The sequence below is a fragment of the Ochotona curzoniae genome, unplaced genomic scaffold (genome assembly GCF_017591425.1).
Source record: "Ochotona curzoniae isolate NIBS_2020 unplaced genomic scaffold, NIBS_Ocur_1.0 scaffold_4506, whole genome shotgun sequence".
NCBI lineage: Eukaryota > Metazoa > Chordata > Mammalia > Lagomorpha > Ochotonidae > Ochotona > Ochotona curzoniae.
Window position 1 is genome coordinate 68,596,083 of NW_024467119.1, and position 18,918 is coordinate 68,615,000.

At 37.2% G+C, this 18,918-nt stretch overlaps 2 protein-coding genes across 6 annotated transcripts in view; one reads left to right on the plus strand and one right to left on the minus strand.

Annotated features, from left to right (window-relative positions):
• Window positions 1–6,580, plus strand: part of SCOC (short coiled-coil protein) — a 39,003-nt gene extending 32,423 nt beyond the window's left edge. Inside the window, exons 1-4 of one of the 5 annotated variants that reach the window (XM_040967073.1) lie at window positions 84–1,285; window positions 3,009–3,080; window positions 3,438–3,521; window positions 5,053–6,580. In XM_040967073.1, the coding sequence (XP_040823007.1) occupies window positions 3,059–3,080; window positions 3,438–3,521; window positions 5,053–5,195 (249 nt within the window). In that variant the 5' untranslated portion in view covers window positions 84–1,285; window positions 3,009–3,058 and the 3' untranslated portion in view covers window positions 5,196–6,580. Of the gene's footprint in view, window positions 1–83; window positions 1,286–1,410; window positions 1,643–3,008; window positions 3,081–3,437; window positions 3,522–5,052 lie in introns of those variants that run through there. The other 4 variants (XM_040967072.1, XM_040967069.1, XM_040967070.1 and 1 more) reach the window with 4 other exon arrangements.
• A 2,657-nt stretch (window positions 6,581–9,237) lies between these two features.
• The window catches only part of CLGN (calmegin), a 42,212-nt gene continuing 32,531 nt past the window's right edge, over window positions 9,238–18,918 (minus strand). The window contains exons 9-15 of the mRNA XM_040967243.1: window positions 17,872–17,985; window positions 17,609–17,759; window positions 15,752–15,967; window positions 14,577–14,705; window positions 14,169–14,358; window positions 11,722–11,822; window positions 9,238–9,737 (exon numbers count right to left, since the gene is read on the minus strand). Of these exons, the coding sequence (XP_040823177.1) occupies window positions 9,657–9,737; window positions 11,722–11,822; window positions 14,169–14,358; window positions 14,577–14,705; window positions 15,752–15,967; window positions 17,609–17,759; window positions 17,872–17,985 (982 nt within the window). The 3' untranslated portion in view covers window positions 9,238–9,656. The remainder of the gene's footprint in view (window positions 9,738–11,721; window positions 11,823–14,168; window positions 14,359–14,576; window positions 14,706–15,751; window positions 15,968–17,608; window positions 17,760–17,871; window positions 17,986–18,918) is intronic.

An 18,918-nucleotide genomic window follows, 5' to 3' on the forward strand; every position in this document is an offset into this window, starting at 1 on the left:
GTGATGCTATGGTGTTGTGAGGCACTATAGGAGAAGGTAGCTTGCCTTTGATGATAGTCTTTGTTTACACACTGGTTGAATAAGGAAGAGATAATTTACTGCTAAGTGGCTAATGTCATTCTTATGGTTTGCTTCCCCATCCCATAGCTTCTGCTTCTTGTATTTAAATTAGTATTATCAAGGAAAAGTCAAGATATGTTCCTTTAACACAGTTAGATATGGATAGCTATTACACTTCACTGTAATTTTTTAAGAAAAGTGGGTGAAGGTCTGACCTGAAGAATCTCAAAGAACTCGTACGTTTTGGAGTTAAGTCGGATTAGACCAGGTAGAGCAGCCTCAGCAGCCCAAGGTTCAGCTCAGTATTCCACACCAGACATGCTGTGCCCTCTCTCTGTGTCAGAATTACATTTATGTCTAGAAGCAGGAGGAGCTGAAAATGAACTCTTAAGAGTGCCTTTGACATGGAGTTGGACTGGTGTGATTGCAACTACAGATAAGTAGAATCTACAGTTGAACATCTCACTTTTATATTAAGTGCCTCTTATGATGTAATGCTGGGCTCAATGTGCTAATGGAGATGAGCAGTTTGAAGTCTGATGTTAATGTTGAAAGGAAATCCAGCACAAAAATACTTTACAGAACTCAAGGAAACATTTGGTTCCACAAATGAGATAAGATTGAACTAACACACAGGCTTTGCGGTGCATGTCTGCGCCTGCAGTCTCACGTGCCCAGGAGTGGTGGTCTCTTAGGTTGTGACTTGTTGCTATAACAACATCCTTGTGGCTCCTGCCCCATCTCAGTCGTGAACAAGCTTGTTAAGAATAATTTTTGCTGCTCCAGTAATCCTTCTCCCCTCTGCTTTACTGCTCCGCACCCCCCACTTTCACCTTTCTGATTATATGTGGCTGAAAATTTTAAAACTGGCTTATTTTTTCTTACCTACTACATTTATCAGCTTGTAACACTTGTACATTTGAGACTTTTTGGTGTAATTTAGCTAAGCATAAGCAAAAGAAGAATAGCCCATCCTTGTACTGTATTTGATTTCATAATCAGGTTGTTGATTTAATGATTGCCTGTTGCTTTTACTTGCATGTTGTATAATTCTTCTTAGCCATCTTCAAACTTCTGTTTTAGCTGTGTTCTGTAAATGACTGGAGAGTGAGATGCATGAAGTAATTTAATATCATTCACCGAGGGCAATACCAAATGGCTGGCTGAGTACCCCTTGCTTTGTGTTGGTTGTGGCCTCTGTCACTTCTTGGGCCTCCTTAGCCAGGTCAAGTGGTTGGAATGGTATGAAAAATGAGAGTGACTGGTACCTGCTTAGAATTTTTTTTCCCCTCAGGGAAGTGGCCAATCAGATTTTCAATGGTAACACCCGTCCTCTTCACTTCCAGACATGTTAGTTAAATGGAGAGGAATAATTTGAAGTTGGTTTCCAACTAGTGAAATAAATCGAACCATAATAAAAAAAAATTTCAAAAAAGAGAACATAGTAATCGATCTATTTGAATTTATACAGATGTACTAATATATACTTTCTCTGAAGTGTAGAGAGCCTGAGAATTAAAACCATGTGAAAAAGAGATAGGGGAGAACAGCTGTAAGTGGAAAGATGCTAGAAGATTTGGAAGTAGGTCTATTAAGCATTTTGAAGCTAATTGTATACTATCTGTAGTTTGTTTACTTTTAAATAATGCTGCAAAAGCTTGCTTAATTTTTTTAGATTCAGTAACTTTTACTGAAGAAGTTTATGCGTATGTGCACTGGGCATGTGCATGCTACGCTCTGAAATGTAGCCTGTGTTAAGTTACTTGAAGCTGTGCGGATCTGTGTAGGACACTCATCACTGGATTGTGATGCTAGATCTAGGAGTAGAATTGCTTGTTTAATAGGTCCAAGTTCCACTGTTTAGCATATGGAGGCACAACACCTGTGCCCTGGGTGTAGTAGATGTTCAATAAGTTGTTGATGGAGTAACAATACTGACAAGACAGGTCTAGGGCTCCTTCAGTCTAATTGTATTTGGCTAAGGTCTTTTTTCAATAATAGTCTGTAATAGGTCCGAATTAATACATTTGGAACACATTGAAGATGAAAACAGTGATAGCAGGATAGTGGAACTTGTTTCTGAGGCATCTTTTGTTCTAATAAAATGTTAATATTTAATTTCCTGTCTGTGTCACAGCTAGTCTGTTTTGATTTAACCATAATTAGGTGACAAGTGGGAATTTTTAATTTATCCAGTATTAGTGTTTCATAAATGTAAACTTTGTTTTAAATTTTATGTAGAGAAGTTAAACCGTACATGTAAAATAAAACTTCAGTAATAAATGTTGTGAAAACATGTTTCCATTGCTACTATCATCCTTTATATGGGCTATTTTATTTTGTTGTTTTTAAACCATATTTTTATATATTTTACATAATTTACATCAATAAATATATAATTTTGTTGAATTTTTTCCATGTCGTAGTCATCATGATAATTTTCAGCAGATACCTCCTTAGGAACTACTACAACTGTAATTTACCATACTTTGAGGGGATCATTTTGTTGCTTCTTATCCTTAGGCTGAATTTCTAGGAGTAATAAAATGCTCAGTAAAGATGTAAATGTTTTTGTGAATCTATAGTATTCTGCTTTCCAGAATAGAATATGTATTTAAAGTTTGTGTCCAATATTTATATGCTTTCTTATACCTCTTTGCTAGTATTATCTTACTTTTAAAAATAGTTAATAAATGTACAACAGGATTTAATTTTATTATTTCTTTACCAAGTTCAACATTTCATTTTTTTAATTTAATAGTAATCTTTGCAACCTGCCTGTATTCTTTATCCATCACTTATCCAAGAGCATTTTATTCTTGGAAACAGTAATGCATATAAAAAGGGGTCCGGCAGGGTCACAGGCTTTGACTACATAATCATCTTTTGAAAAGCACTCTGATTTTTTTCCTCTGTGTGTGTCTACTTCTAACTTTTTCTTATTGTAGAACATTCATCAAGGATTTGGCATCCAAGGCTCAAACGTTTGTTATCCAAGATGATGAATGCTGACATGGATGGTAAGATCTTCTCCTTTTTTGTAGTGCTACTGGGGTTATGATGTCTCTGCTTATGAAGCAATAGAAAGAGGAGGGCTAGTGTTTAAAGACTTGGGGCTGGCTCCTTTACTTACCTATATCCCATCCAGTTTTAGAAAGGATCTAAGGCAGCTTCCATACCTTAACTGAGTGATGTTGACAGGTCATTTGCCTTCACTTTCATGTCCTCATTGCAGGATACGGATAGAACATTACAGTAAAAGTCAGGGCTCTGTATGTGTCAAGTTGGGTAATACATGTAAAGTGTTTGCAGTTTTAAGTACTACTCAACATGAATGATAATCCTGTTAATAGTAAATTTGAACCTTTTCATTACAGCAGTTGATGCTGAAAATCAGGTGGAACTGGAGGAAAAAACACGACTTATTAATCAAGTGTTGGAACTCCAACACACACTTGAAGGTTAGCTTATATTTTCTTGAATGGCATCCAGTTAATCGGAATTATAAGCATTTATGTTGCTAAATTGTGTTTGTTAGTGTGTATACTTCTACAGCATATTTGTATAAACTTCAGGTTACCTTGTATTAGGTGTTGTTTTCCTGCCTCCTGTGGCTTGAAGCTTTGGCTGGTGCTTTGAAGAACTGATAACGTGTTTTACAAAGAAAGTCCAAAGGTCTCCCGGGCTGACATAATGTTCTTCTGTGTCAGCTCTCTTTTGAAGTCCCTGCAGTGTTACTACCAGTATTCCAATAAAGCTTAGAGTTAAAAAATATGCAGTATTTGGGGTATACTTATACTAAATCCGAATTTTACTTTCCAAATAAAAAAAAAATAAAGTAAAAAAAAAAAACCCCAAAGAAACAATGTATTAACCTCAGAGACTAAAAGGGAGTTGATCTGTTATTTTTCCCCCATTTTTAAAATGTCTTGTGAAAATTAATACTATCTCCAAGTATCTTTCAGTTAATTACATAGTCATATTTTTATGATTGTTTTTACATCAGATAAAATATCATGTCCCATATGACCTTCAGTGGACTTCCTGTTTATGGAGTTAATAAAAGCCACTAGCTGCGTGTTCCACACTGCCTCATACAAGCAGCCTCCGGCTGTCCTGCCTCTCTGCCATTCTTTTGGCTTGCCAAGCATACTTCCACTCCAGGCCTTGGCAGTTGCTCTTGTCCTCTGCTTGGATTTTCCTCCCTTAACTGCATAGATATGGCTCATACTCTCACTTCTTTGAAGTCTCTAGTCATATTTCTCCCATCAAATAGTTACCCTGAAAAGAGCTCAACCTTCTCATTGCTCTAGACCCACCTAGATGCTGTATATTTGCTTATGTAATGTTTGCATTGCCTCCCTACCTGCACACATGTCCATATAAACCTTTTTTTGTTTGTTTGCTTCCCATTGCCTTGAGGACATCTAATACATATTAATTAAATAAATCAATAGGAGTTTTTACTTGATCATCTGGAACTGCTTCTTTTGAATTTCATACTAATGCACAGATACAAAATGATCAATTCCTTGGAAACTGTTTATATCTAGTTTATGAACTCAGTTGTGTTAACCCAATACATCTCTCTCTTTTTATTTATTTATTATTATTATTTTACTTTTTGTAGTTTTGATGCTTTTTTATACATATGATTTTTCTTAATATTTAATAAAACCCAATACATCTCTTAAACATTGCTGGCAAACTATGGTTGTATGGTGACATGAACCAGAATTTATGTTTTAAAAATAAAGTATTTGTTTTTTTTAAATAAGCATTTGAAAATGCTTGACACAAATGCTGTTTACAAAGAATTTTTGCCTTAATATAGAATCTAAGAATTACTGTAAATGGAGTCACACTGCATTTGCTTTTTACTTTACCTCAGTAATCTGAAAACAGAAAATTTAAGGACTGAAGAAGTTTGTTTTGTAATATGTAGATGTTGTCATCAGTTTATTGATAATGTTTTTTTTTTTTTTTACATAGATCTCTCTGCAAGAGTAGATGCAGTTAAGGAAGAAAATCTGAAGCTAAAATCAGAAAACCAAGTTCTTGGACAATATATAGAAAACCTCATGTCAGCTTCTAGTGTTTTTCAAACAACTGATACAAAAAGCAAAAGAAAGTAGGGGATTCATCCCTTCTGTTTCATGGAATTGCTGCTGATTTTTTCTTTAAAACTCCAATAGATTCCAAAAGTTACAGTACTTTTATTCATGGATTCACTATTTATGAAGATAATGTCAGCTATAGGCAAATTAACTACTTAACTCAAGATTTCCACAAGTTTGTGTATTATGTTAGTCTATGAAAATGTGCACATGTATTGTAGAGACTTTATAATTAGAATTGCATATATTTATGACACTTAAGGATGAATGTTTTATCAAATTTACCTTGATTTATAGGCTTAGTGCTGTCTTGTATTATAGGCTTAGTGAGATAAACAAGAAAGACTCGCCATGTTGTGAAGAAGTGACCAAAACCATGTCTTGAATGCACAGCTTTATGTCCCTGTCCACCATGTTGTGCCTCTTCCTTCCCACTCCCTTTCCCAAAGAAAAGTTTCACATCTGTAGAAAGTAATTTTGTTAATCATGTATGACAGTAATCTGAATCCTAACTGTTGAAACTTAACCAAAACACAGTACTTTCTCAGCTAGGGCTTGTCATTTGTGACATTTAGTAAAAAGATAGGATTACTGGTTTCTCTTAATTCAAAACAGATGGAGGCTTTAAAAAAAATTTTTTTTCTTTGAAAGTGAATTGTCAAAATTACTAAAATTTCCTTTTGTACAAGATAGTCCAGTTGGTATCTGTATAAAGATAGGAATTCTAGTCATATGTGGTTAAAAATAGAAAATCTTGAGGAAAAATAAAATAGGGTGTAAAAACACTACGTAAACAGTAGTGAAACAACTCCAAATGTTTTCACCCCCGATCTGTGCTATGTCTGTTACAGAGTAGATATTTTTGGGACTGTATATGAAGATGGATTGTTTAACCTTATATAAGCTACCACTGGAAGAGAACAGTTACACAGAGTTTGGTCTGAAGGTTTATTGGTAGTACCCAGCAGATCAACCACAAAATTCCTTGAGTGCGTTAGTATCATAATCATGAATACAAAGGGAGACTTTCGTGTGTTTGCTAACTGATGACCTTGCTCCATGTTTCATCCTACTTGTTCTCCCAGAGTTTTTTGTAAGCTTAACTTGGTTTACAGGAGTCATTATCATTTAACAATTTTTTTTTAAATTTAGTTTGTAGATTGTTTGGTAAGGGAATAATGTCAGAAGTAATAAAATGTTTTAGGAAAAGAGATCAACTAATATAGTTTAGGATTATTAGATTTTGTTAATCATGGAATAATCCTGTATGTTAGTGTAAGATTTGATGAATAACATCAGCTGTATGAGTATTGCATACATTTTGCATCCCTTTTGTGAACTAATGGCAGATATTTAAATTGTGTTGCAGTTCTGCTTTGTGTTTAATAAAAAGCTGTTTCAGAGATTGTGTGTTTTGGTACAGTTGCTTTAAGATGCAGAAGATGATGAATTGCCTTAGCTATGTGACCTGTTCACTGTTTCATTTTATGTGAAACACAGTGGAGGTATGGTTGGGGGAAGGGAGATTGAGAAAAATTTCTATCTGCTGGTTCACTTGCTAAATGCGTATAACAGCCAGCAATGAGGCCAGCAGCTCAGAATTCAATCTAGGCCTCCCCTGTGGGTGTCAGGAGCCCCAAAACTTGAATCATCACTTTCTGTCTCCCAAGGGTGTCTCAGGAAGTTGGATTGGAAGTGGAGCTAGGAATCCAAACCAGGTGCTCTAAAAGGGGATGCAGGCCCTAAGCACATGCAAAAGACAGGTTTTCTAAAATAAAGATTTATTTTAGGATTTTTCAGCTTTAATCAATGTAACAGTGATGACAGAGCTATAATAATACATTGTAATCAACTGTATAATGTATTCATCATTATATTAACAGTGGCTTGTCATGTATTTAGTCTCAGTTGGAAATATCCCCACGTTTTACAAAGAATGTGTATTGTACTCACTTTACAAACCTGTGAGAAGACAACATGTTATGTGACAACACTTGTCACTCCCCTTGCTTGTCTTCTCCAAAATCACCCTCCCTCTCCCACGTATCTGGTGTGCAATGGACGGCCTCTCCATCAAACTTACCTCATCTGGGCTGAGATCAGCGGTAGTTTTAAAACTCCAGCTCTCACAGCTGCCACACTGTGGAAATTTATGGGAAGTCTATACTCTGGGATGACATTACTAAAATTTATGTAGACTACCATCATGTTTCAATAAATCATCCATCTAGGTCCTGCTAGATGGAAGTTAAAACATCTAGTCAAAATGGGAAAGAGAACCAAAATTCTGATTATAGATGCTTAGAGTGCAATATATTTATGTTTTACTCTTTGGAAAGTTTCACTGAATACCAAAACACTTCTGGATTGGAATTCTAGTTTTTATGGTATGTTACATGTAGATTGCTAATGGTTTATTTTAACATGTTAGCAGTTCCATCCTGTGTCTTCCACGCATGGACTGACCCTTCAGGAAGACCACTAGTTCTACACACATGTCATCTTCCTGAAGGAATGATCGGTGGAAGCCAGACTATCTAAATATAGAAAATGGAGTGACTTCTAGCCTGGTCAAGTTAGGAAAAACTCTGAAGAAGCACGCTGAAATAAAGAAAAGCAAACTATGCTTATTTTACTGCTTTATTAGAGAAACAGTAACATATAAGTCATTGTAAACAATAAAGTCAGATTAATGTAGTAAAAGTAAAAACCACCTGGTTTTTAAGAGGCTGTTCTGTCTACTATACAAATCTGTTATTCATGAGAATTTAAAATTTTTGCTCAGCTTATGAGCCATGGTACATTTACAAGGTACATACACAAGTGCTAGCAGCAACTTTGCAAAAACAGAATGTTTGCAAGTGTGTTGGTTGTTCAAATTGTATCATTGCAAGCTCATGAGATTTAATGAAATTTTAAAAATTCATTTACAAGCAAGAAAGTATAAGTAGTTTTCATTAATCTTCAGGAAAGCTATTTACATACAAGACAGCTGGCAGACATGTCCATTTGCACAAAATCAAGGAAGGCTTTATCTCCTAACATAGCAGTTCACTTTCAGAGGCATTCTTATTCACTGTAATTCAGTGTAATTCCCTTGGATTTCCAAATGTAAGGCAAAATAAGGTGCCCTGCAAGATGTGTTAATATTTAAGAAAATGCACAGGAGGGCTAACTATGTAGTAAGGTTGTCCACCACCAATTTATTGTAGTTCAGAACACAGCAGTGGAGTAAAGCACTTATTTTTATTCTGTTTCACTCTCTGAGATAAGGAGCAAACGGTAGTATTGGCTATTGTTGGCTTCCTTTAGTAAAAAGCACAAGCCAGAAACCAATTTTTCCTTATAGACAAATTCTAAATGTACCCACTTGGATGGGGCTTGCCCAGACAGGAGATGTGTACGTGAAGGAATGTAGACACTTAGTAGCAAAATAGTTCTGTTCTTTTAAAAATCTGAGATTTCCAAATCTCTACATCCATTTCTCAGGCACAGAGGATCTTAAATATTTGAAATGAAACAATACTCTAATGTGGTTCAATGACTTGTGGCAACTGCTTTAGAAAGAGAGACTCAGGAATAGTTGATCCTGTCCACGTGTGAGGACACTAAGTCAGGTAACAGACTCAAGATAGAAGTGGTTAGAGAAAAAGGAAGATGAAAATGCAAAGTATGATGAATTGGTATCAGCCAGCAGACCCTCTTAACAGTAAAACACTTCAGCCTCCCCAAGAATAATTTTTTAAAAAGAAGATATATTTAAACTGTATTCTCAAAATCAATGTACTCACAAGCAATTTTATGACTGGAGTAAGCTGCTCTATAAAGCTTGAAGTGAAAAATCTGTACACTATTTTTGCAAAGACTATAGTTTTTGTATTTAAATGTAAGATATGTTGCAATATTAGTCAGTGATTTTTGGGAATGACACTTAAAGGTCTGTTTTGTCCCCTTGTCAGCAAAGCACTTCAAAGGAATCTTAAGTGACTGGATCATAATTTGACACAAACCAAAGAAATGCGGTCACTCACAACACTTCCAGTTGTTGACAGAATCACGCAACTATACAAAAGAGTTTATTGCAATGTAGCTCTGTACAACAGAACACACTTTTAAAAAATTATTATCGAATGACCAATTATATTGCGGTATAGACATTTCAGTGGAAATTCCAATAACTGATGCTTTCACTAGCAGTAAAACTGCTACATATTGTTTTGCTGTGTACAAACTAAAACTATCTCCAAACTATTAAAACTTTTAACTGCAGTGTAACATGCTGCTTTTATTCTATTTGCATAGGCCAGGTAACTTAAAAGTTACTGTTATTTTTCCCCCCTGGAAAGACTAAAATATCACAAAGAATAACATTGCTAGATAGTACAAAAGGGATGTTGAGAACAGTGCGAGGTCAGCTGTGGCACACTGATTTCCGAAGGCCAGAGCTCTGTGTTGGCAACTGCAGACACTTGACCTGAGCTAGTCCTTTCGAACTCTTCTTTTGCGTACTGATTTTACTTGCCCGTCTCCAGGTCCTGTGCTCTCATCTGCTTCTTTCATCTAGAAAAAGGGATTGTGAACATTTTAGTTGTGGTGTAATAGGTAATTCCGTACACTCTAAAATACATACTCAGCAGATCAAAAGTTATCTACAGGCCAACATTTCAAACTCCTTATCTGAAATGTATACATAAACTGATGCTTTCATTTATTCACCTTTGACATTTTGACTAACTTGCTTATCAAATATTATGACAATACTAAGAACTCCATTCCGAATTTTGTTATACCACTTATAACTTCCTCCTAATGGTCACAATTGATGGTTCTATGATACTTTTACTGTGGGAAAATAAACACTACCTCTCCATTACAATTGTACAAGCAACTGATTATGGAGAGACACTCCCAGAATGTATGGCATTCAATGCCTGACAAACTAGGAAAGAACGGAAAAGGAAAGATCGGTTGAGTTTTTCATTTCTTTAATTATGACCCTTCCAGAATAAATGTGTGTATAAGTGAAATGAAACAATAACCATTTAAGACTCCACCCTGGAAAGAAGGATCACCCAAATACAGATATTCATGTGGGTAGTAACCCAGCATGCCCCTGTAAAGATGCACAAGACCAGTGACCACATGTGTATAAGCTTTAGAAAACATGTAAAACAACAATTGTGGATGTTTTCAGCAGAACACAACCAGAGTAAAGTGTTAGGGTGCTGACCAGAGACCAAGACTGCAAAGCTCTAAGGCCTGGAGAAGTGGAGAACAAAGGTGTTTGGGTTACACTGGATAAAATAGGAGAGCTGTGCTTTCTTAAAAAAAAAAAAAAAAGTATTTACACACACACACACACACACACACACAGAATGAGAATCTTCCATCTACTGGTTTACCTAAGTCAGGAGTCAGGAACTCAATCTCCATTTGCTACACAGGTGTCTGGGGCCCAAGTACCTGAGCCAGCAGCAGCCTTCTAGGCACGTTGCCAGGACACTGGATCAGAAATGGAGACAGGACTTGATCCCAGGCTTTCCCATAAGGGATGCTGATGTGCCAAGGGGAGCTTAACCTGCATGCCCTAATGCCTACCTCTTATTGGATGCTTCTGATTCCGTAAAAATTGACTAAAAAAATGACATTGTACAAAGTTATTTTATAAGGATACAGAAATAGGGGAACATACAAAGTTTATAGGAGAAAAAACTCTAGTTTCTTAAGATTTGAGAAAAATACTCTATTTCTGATAAGAGGTACTCAACTACCCAATTGTTAGATTTGCCAACCACCAGGGAAAGAATGACTCAGCCGAATATATTAAAATTTAGATGGCCTTTATTTCGAGGAACCACAGTCATGGGCTTCCCTTCCCTGTGCAACTGACAGATGTGAAGGAGAGGGATACAGAGGAAGAAGAGTAGCAGGAAGAGACATGCAGGGGCCTTTTAAACTCCCCTTGACACGGAAGTTGAAACAGGGGTCACCTCGGTCCTTATTTGGTGGAGGGTTATGGGTTTGTGGCCCTCATTGGTGCAAGGGTGGTTTCACAGCCTGAGGAGCCTGAATTCCACGTCTGTTCCGGGTTGGGTTGGAGGCAAACTCTGCCCTCCAGTTACCGTGGTAACCATCACCAATACGTGAAATATTTCAAAATATGACATTCTTAATTGAGAAAGTAAGAATCTTTTTATGCTAGCTATAAATTGTATTGTGTTAATGAAGGTTACCATTTAAATATCCAAGTGATCTGTTTATACCTTTCAACAAAATATTTTAATGATGGTTTTACTTTTCACACATGATGTTCTAATAAAATGTCGACTTAGTTTATTACTGTTCATTTGGCAAAAAGGTAATGTTTAGGATTTTTTTTTTTGCCACCTTCTTGGATATGTTTTAAAATCACTGAGGAGGCTCTTATGAAAGCCCAGAGAAATAGGGCAAAACTTTCACAAACCAGATTGTTGCCTTACTGCAGGATGTTTTACGGGTGACACTTGTGTGTGGAATCCGGATGATTTACTGTTGGGCTGCTTACCTCATCTTCAGAACCAGACTTATTTGACTTATTGCCTTCCTCTTGCCCTTCTACGATTTCAAGTTCTTCTTCACTCTTTTCCCCAAGTTCACCTTCCTCTTCTAGAATACAGATTCATTGAATTAGAACTCTTCTATTGGATCATAATTTGACACAAACCAAAGAAATGTGGCCACTCACAACATCTCTCCTACTGAAAAGCAGGATTTTTTTTAAAGTCATTTGAGAGACAAAGACAGACAGACTAGCTCTCCCAACAGCTGGCTCACTTCCCAAATGCTGCAAGTGACTGGGACTGGGCTGGGCTGAAGCTGGGAGCTGGAGGTGGGAATCTACTCATCACGGCCACTCCTCAAGGTCCATGTTGGCAGGAATGAGGAACAAGGGACTGGGAAGCCAAGTCATGCAATCTGGCATCCTGGATACTCCATGTCCCAGCTTCAGGCTAAATCCTCACCCAAAGGAAATGCATTTACATCTCAATGTTTAAAAGTATCTTCTATTCAAAAAATTTAAAGGTAATTTACAAATATTCTCACATTTAACAATATACTTTGGTATTCATTTCTATATGTGATATTAAAACTAAGGAATAATCTTTTTCCCTGTCTTAGAAATTCTTGCCTTCACGTTTGATGATTTTTTATTCTTCAGTAGGCTGTTTGCTGGATACTGTCATATGATTTTATGTTTGGATCCATTTAGCCAAAACTCCAGCTCTATCAGCATCATTACCAAAATTTGGGGTACACCCTGGGACCTTCTTATATATAGTGAAAGTTCTATCCCACTAACTCTATTTTTTCCCCATGTATCCTACCTCCACAATATGGGGACTACATGAATATGGGCAAGTAGCTTCTGTAATTAAGAAGGTCACTTTGATACTGCAATACTCCAGTGTAGCTATATATACAGTACCCTCTAAATAAGACTGGTTAAGACATCAATAGACTAAATCCTAAAAAGAAAGATGAGGCTCTTAAGATTTCTGTTGATAGCCCCAGTCTGAAGTCCTGAGGAACAGTGGTTTTTCTACTTCTGAAATTCTCTAAAGCAGGGTTAAGGTTCTGATTATTAGAAAAATTGAAAATGTCATTGTAAAAATTAAAAATAAGAAAAGAGGGAGGGAGGCAGAAATGAGGGAGGAAGAAGCATTGTTATGCCCTTGAAACTGTATATTAAATATGTGAAATTTGTTTCCTTTTTATAAAGTTTTTAAAGTTTCTACTTACAGATTTGTTTTTAACATACCTTAATCTACCCATATATGCATACATTTATATATATATGTGAATGAATACATATGTAAATGTAAGTATATAAAAATATTAGGGTACTGGAAATGTAATTAAAAGATGAGATTATTATGGTGCAACAATTTGAACTTCATGCATACAAGGGATCTTCATAAAGACCAAAGGAATGTGTATTATGAAAAAACTGCACCTTACATATTTTTGGAGAGAATTTTTGTTTGTAAGCCACTGGTTTCACCCAATACCAAATCAAAATACATTTTTTTAAGGGCTCAATGTAGACTTTCGGCTGGAACACCTGAAATTTCAGTAGTTTTATGTTTCGTTAGATGTACTTGAGGATTTCTCAGCTGACAGCCACCCAAACCCCTGAGCTGGTCTTTTCTAACACCTTCCAGAGTTTGGTACAGAGTGAGAAGGAAGCATATGATTCAGTAAAAGGTTCAAGAAATTATTTATTAAGAATAAATAATCTGATAAGTAATACCCTCTGGAAGACTTGGTGTTGATTTTATTCTGCAGTTTCCTGCCTTGTATCTATCAGTTCCTCCCCTTTGGGGCCTAAGATGGATCCCTTCCACCTCAACTTCCACATCCTCAGAGGCAAGACGGGTCCTTGCCAAAGGCTGCAGCTAATAAGATTCATGACTGCCAGGCTCCCCAGCCACTTCAGTCTTTCTTCCTAGCAGACAGAGGCTGTAAACAAGTGGCTGTTCTGAGGGCTCTCTGTCCCCTGGTCACAGACAGGAATTCGTGCCTCCATCTGACAACCAGCAGTTGCAACAGCTAGTTATTTCAAGATAATAGACTGTTGTCGTAAGCTTTGCCCAGGGTCTTTATAAATTGTTCTCATCGGGCCCGGCGCCGTGGCGCAAGTGGTTAAAGGTCCTCGCCTAGCACGTCCTGGGATCCCATATGGGCGCCGGTTCTAATCCCGGCAGCCCCGCTTCCCTTCCAGCTCCCTGCCTGTGGCCTGGGAAAGCAGTCAAGGACAGCCCAAAGCTTTGGGAACCTGCACCCGTGTGGGAGACCCGGAAGAGGCTCCTGGCTTCGGATTGGCATAGTATCGGCCAGTTGCGCTCACTTGGGGAGTGAATCATCGGACGGAAGATCTTCCTCTCTGTCTCTCCTCTCTGTATATCCGCCTTTCCAATGAAAAAAAAAAAAAAATTGTTCTCATCATCTCACCTTTTTCAGGAATTTCACCATCAGCTGGCTTTTTTTCCTCTTCCAAGTCTACTGGTTTGTTCTGGGCAGCTTTCTCTTCCTTCACTTCTTGCTCCTTTGCTTCTTGCTCCTTCACTTCTTGCTCCAGGGCCCCCTTTGTCTGGGACTTACATATGTCAGTTTTTTTATACTCTGCATCTTCGTATTTTTTCTGTGGTAAAGTAAGCTGTTTTTACTCTAAGAACAGTATCTTATATGAAGCCCCGCCACTTTTTTTTTTTTTTTTTTTTTGCAACAACTGACCTACCAGTGAAAACTTACAGGAGACTCAGTTAGTTGTTTTTTTCAGAATCAGTTGTTTGAATCACAAAGCTCCTAAACACTACGACATTTAAAAACAGCATATCGCAGGAAATCCATTTTCCTTACCGTAGTGACTTTCTTTGGCCAACAAAATGAAGTGAGTAATATGATTGGCAGCCCCGCTGTCACAAAATAAACGAACCAAAGCCATGGGCGCTCCTGTGCAGCTGCCATTAACTGTTTAAGGACTCCAGGCTATAAAGCAGTTAAGCACACAAACACAATTCAGATTTTACAGACCTTGAATGGGAAATAAAGCACTTACCTTACAATGATTTTATATTAAGGGGTGATGAACTTGTTAGCAAATTTTTCACCTTGCATATGTAAATTCTAATTACATTGTTAGCCTCCCTCAGTAAGAGTTTGTAGAAGGTGTTACTATGGAAATGGAAACTTCTAACTCACCAGCAACAATAATGGGATTTGAAATACTTGAATGTGTAACTCAGGAGAGAAGTACTTTTTATAGGTTTATTATCTAGTTCAGTGAGAAGTATATAACTTTCTGATACCCTTCTGTGCTTTCAAATGATTTGTGTTTCTTCTTTTATTTATAAAGAAACTTCACACAAACTTCAGTGAAGAGAATTTTCCCCTCATTTAAAATTAAGGACCATCAACTATTGAGTTGAAAGAGTTTCACAATGAGAATTCCTCTTTCCTAAGTCTTTGGGTGGCTTTTGCTAGTGTCTAAAGGAGTGCAATATAAGTTTCCAAGTTTTCTTCACAAAAGTTTTCTTCTTTTAACTTACTTTAAGGATATAACGTGCTGAAATATTTGGCCTGACCATTTCTAATCAGCTTAAGATCGGAGGGGTGGGAGAGAGGACTGGAACAAAATTCAAATGCTGTTAAATATTCAAATCCTGTGCATTTCTCTAAATATAAACTTACTAAAGTGAATAAAAATAATATTTTGTTTACCATTACCACTTAGGTAATAATTGGGAAAACAACAAAAGAACCAGGTGAACCCTTTCCTATTATTAGCAAATAGGCATTAAATCCCCTTAAAGATAAGCACATATAGTTCATTGCACAGTTTATAATGGAGTTAAAATATAGTAAAACTAAATATTTTGTCTAAAAAAATTAATTCAAGTGCATTTCCTTGGCATCTGATAATTACTGCACACTTATTTACCTTTGAAGGGGTCATTTACATAACTTATGCCAAGAACCAAATTCTGTTTATTATTAAACATAGTTCCATTACTACTTCTATAGATAATACCTACCTCATTAGCATTTGCTACCATTATTTTCAATCCCCAACCATCTGCGGCCCAGCGATCTGCTATTTCTTTTTCTGAACAGATAATGAAATTATCGAAGTAGATATCAGAGGTCATAGACCAGAGCTCTAAACCAAGAGCACGGAAGGAAGTGAGAAGAAATGGATGATTATCTTCAAAATAATCTGGATTAGGAATTTTTTGAGGACTCCAGATTCCCTGGGAGAAGAAAACATAATTGAAAGTTTTTTCAGTTATGATAACTTTATTATAAATGTTGCTCAGTAAGTAGCTGCTATTAAAATGAAATTAGCAATGTTAAGGGTACAAAATGAAAAGTGCCACTGATTTTAACTGGCAATTCACTAGGAAAAAAAAGCTTTGTCTTTTTTATATGACGTCCTTGATGAGTAATATTGACTTTTAAAATCTAGCCAAAAAAAAAAAAAAAAAAAAAAAGACCAGGTAGAAATTCAGTCTCCACGCAGATCAGCAGTACTTGAATTTAACAGGGTGAAATTTTAGACAAATTTCTTAAATGTAATAGTTATTCAAGAATAGATGCCCCAAATCTGACAGATGGTTGTTAAGTAAAAAAAAAAACCAAAAAACCCCAAAAACCAAAAATGGAGTGACTGCCTTTACTATCTCTCTGTGATCGCCATCATTCATCACGACTGGACCTCAGAACAAGCATTCAACATAAAACTTTCATTAGTTCTTAACTGATTAAACTGTTCATCAAATGGATTCAACAATGCGATCACTGATTGAATCACTCTGTCCTGATGTGTGTTTATTCTGTGCCAGACATTATGCCAGATGCTAGGGACTTGGTGATCACCAAGCTAGACATGGCTCCTGTATTATGGAACTTGATGAGGGAAATAAAACAGTAATCACAAAGACACAACCTTTGATAAATGCTACAAAGAAAAATATATTTGATTCATATTGGAAAAAAAATCACAATTTTACTACTACTAAAAAGTAAACAGCACATTAACCACAGACAATATTACTAAAATGTAGAATATGAATCGTCATGATCAGAACTCATTTCTTAGGTTTACTTCTAATACAGAACTTGAAAGTATCAACTGGATTAATGATTAGAGGTACATCTTCAGTTCTTACATTTGCTAAGAAAATGAACAAATGCTTTATTATTTTTTAATCAAAAACATGACTTTTAAATTATTTTCAGATAGCAGAGAGAACGGAGATCTTCCATCTACTGTATTCACTTCCCAAATGCCTGCAACAAGCAGGATTGGGCCAGACTGATGCCAGCAGGCAGGGACTCCTGGTCTCCCATGGGGATAACAAGCATCCAACCACTGAAGCCATTGCAGTTGCCTCCCAGCGTGTGCACTAACAGGAAGCTGGGAGTATCTGGGACTTGAAGCAGGTATTTGAATGTGCAACGCAGTCAACCCAAGCAGTAGACATCGCTGCCCACTGCAAATGAATTTTTTTTTCTTTCTGTCCCTTGGGTAACTCTTGTGAACCCCTCCCTGAGACAGTGCATAAAAGACAACGTTTCACACCACTTCCTCGGGTTTTTCCTTCCTTGGATTCCCCCTCCTGTCACTATGGTAGATCTTTCTCTTTCTCAGATTTCCTTGGTTCTTTGCTTCCTTGCAGCCCCCTTCAGTCACTAGGGCAGGAGCCTTTTCCCCTTTTTTCTTAAATAAATCCTGCTTTGTAAACTAGAGTTGTCTGCATGAAAATTCTTCTGTAATGTGAGACAAGAAACGAAGTTGCTGCTATGTTTTCCTTTGATTTCCCTGCAACAATAGGAAAAAAAAAATCCCACCCTTTAAATTTTACTGAGGAATTGGAACAAGTGGCTGTTACCTGGTAGTTAGGATTGTCTATCATTGGAGGTCTCCATTTGCCTTTGTATTTTGGGTTATCTATCATGGGAGGTTTCCACTCACCACACCCAATCCGGCACGCAGGGTTAGAAATATGAGGTGCCTCCCATTCTCCATCCATATCTTCATTCCTTACAATGTCAGAACAAAGCAAACATAGGTTCTCTTGTCAGCTACACACACTGGTAATAAACAGCAGGTAAGAAACAGCAGAAGCTGACACTGCAGGGGAAGGAGGCTTACCAGTCATCTGGCTTTCTAGCATCAGGATTTGGAATAAATCTTGGTTCTTTATCAAGCCAACCCTCAGGTTTGGTAGCACTTGAGTCTTCTATTTGGGCGGGTTCATTTTCATCCCTGTAAAAATATAGTATTTTGTATTACTAATTATTCAACAGTTTAAATGCACAAATTGCCAAATTCTTAAGGCATCATAAAAGTACTTCACATTCATCTGCCTTGTTCCCACTACCTTACTTTTCCGCTCTTCCATCTAACTCTTCTGCTAACCTACCAGTTTTTTTTTAAAGAGTTGTTTTTATTGGAAAGTCAGATATACAGAGAGGAGGAGAGACAGTGAGAATGATCTTCCATCCGATGATTCACTCCCCAAGTGAGCGTTCAATGGCCGATGCTATGCTGATCCGGAGCCAGGATCCAGAAACCTCTTCAGGTCTCCCACACGGGTGGCAGGGTCCCAAGGCTTTGGGCCGTCCTCAACTGCCCTCCCAGGCCACAAGCAGGGAGCTAGATGGGAAGTGGAGCTGCTGGGATTAGAACCAGCGCCCATATGGGATCCTGGGAGCATTCAAGGCGATGACTTTAGCTGCTAGGCCACGCCGCCGGGCCCAACCTACCAATTTTTGTTATATTTTCTTTCGTGCTATATGCATATATTTCTTTTTCATAAAATGATGGTATTTGATATGTAGTGCATTAGACTTTGCATTAGTTACTTAAAAACTTCAGTCATTCATCAGCAAATATCCCACCATGTTTAGCCTTACTAAGAAATTGGAATAAGTGGTTAGAATTTTTTATCATTGCAGATCTCCACACACCTTTGTATTTAGGTTACATTTGCTTACTACGTGTCAAAGACTGTTGTAGATGCTGTGTTACATACATATACATACACACTAAATACAGAACGCCTGCTGCTGCTCTCGCACCCAGCTGGATTATAAAAAGAGCACATGGCTCACCCCACTCTACCCCAATGTTGGTCCCCATGGAGCATTTCTCGTAATGCTGTATGAGTCAGATTCTCTTAACAGTTTTTGCCAGCCA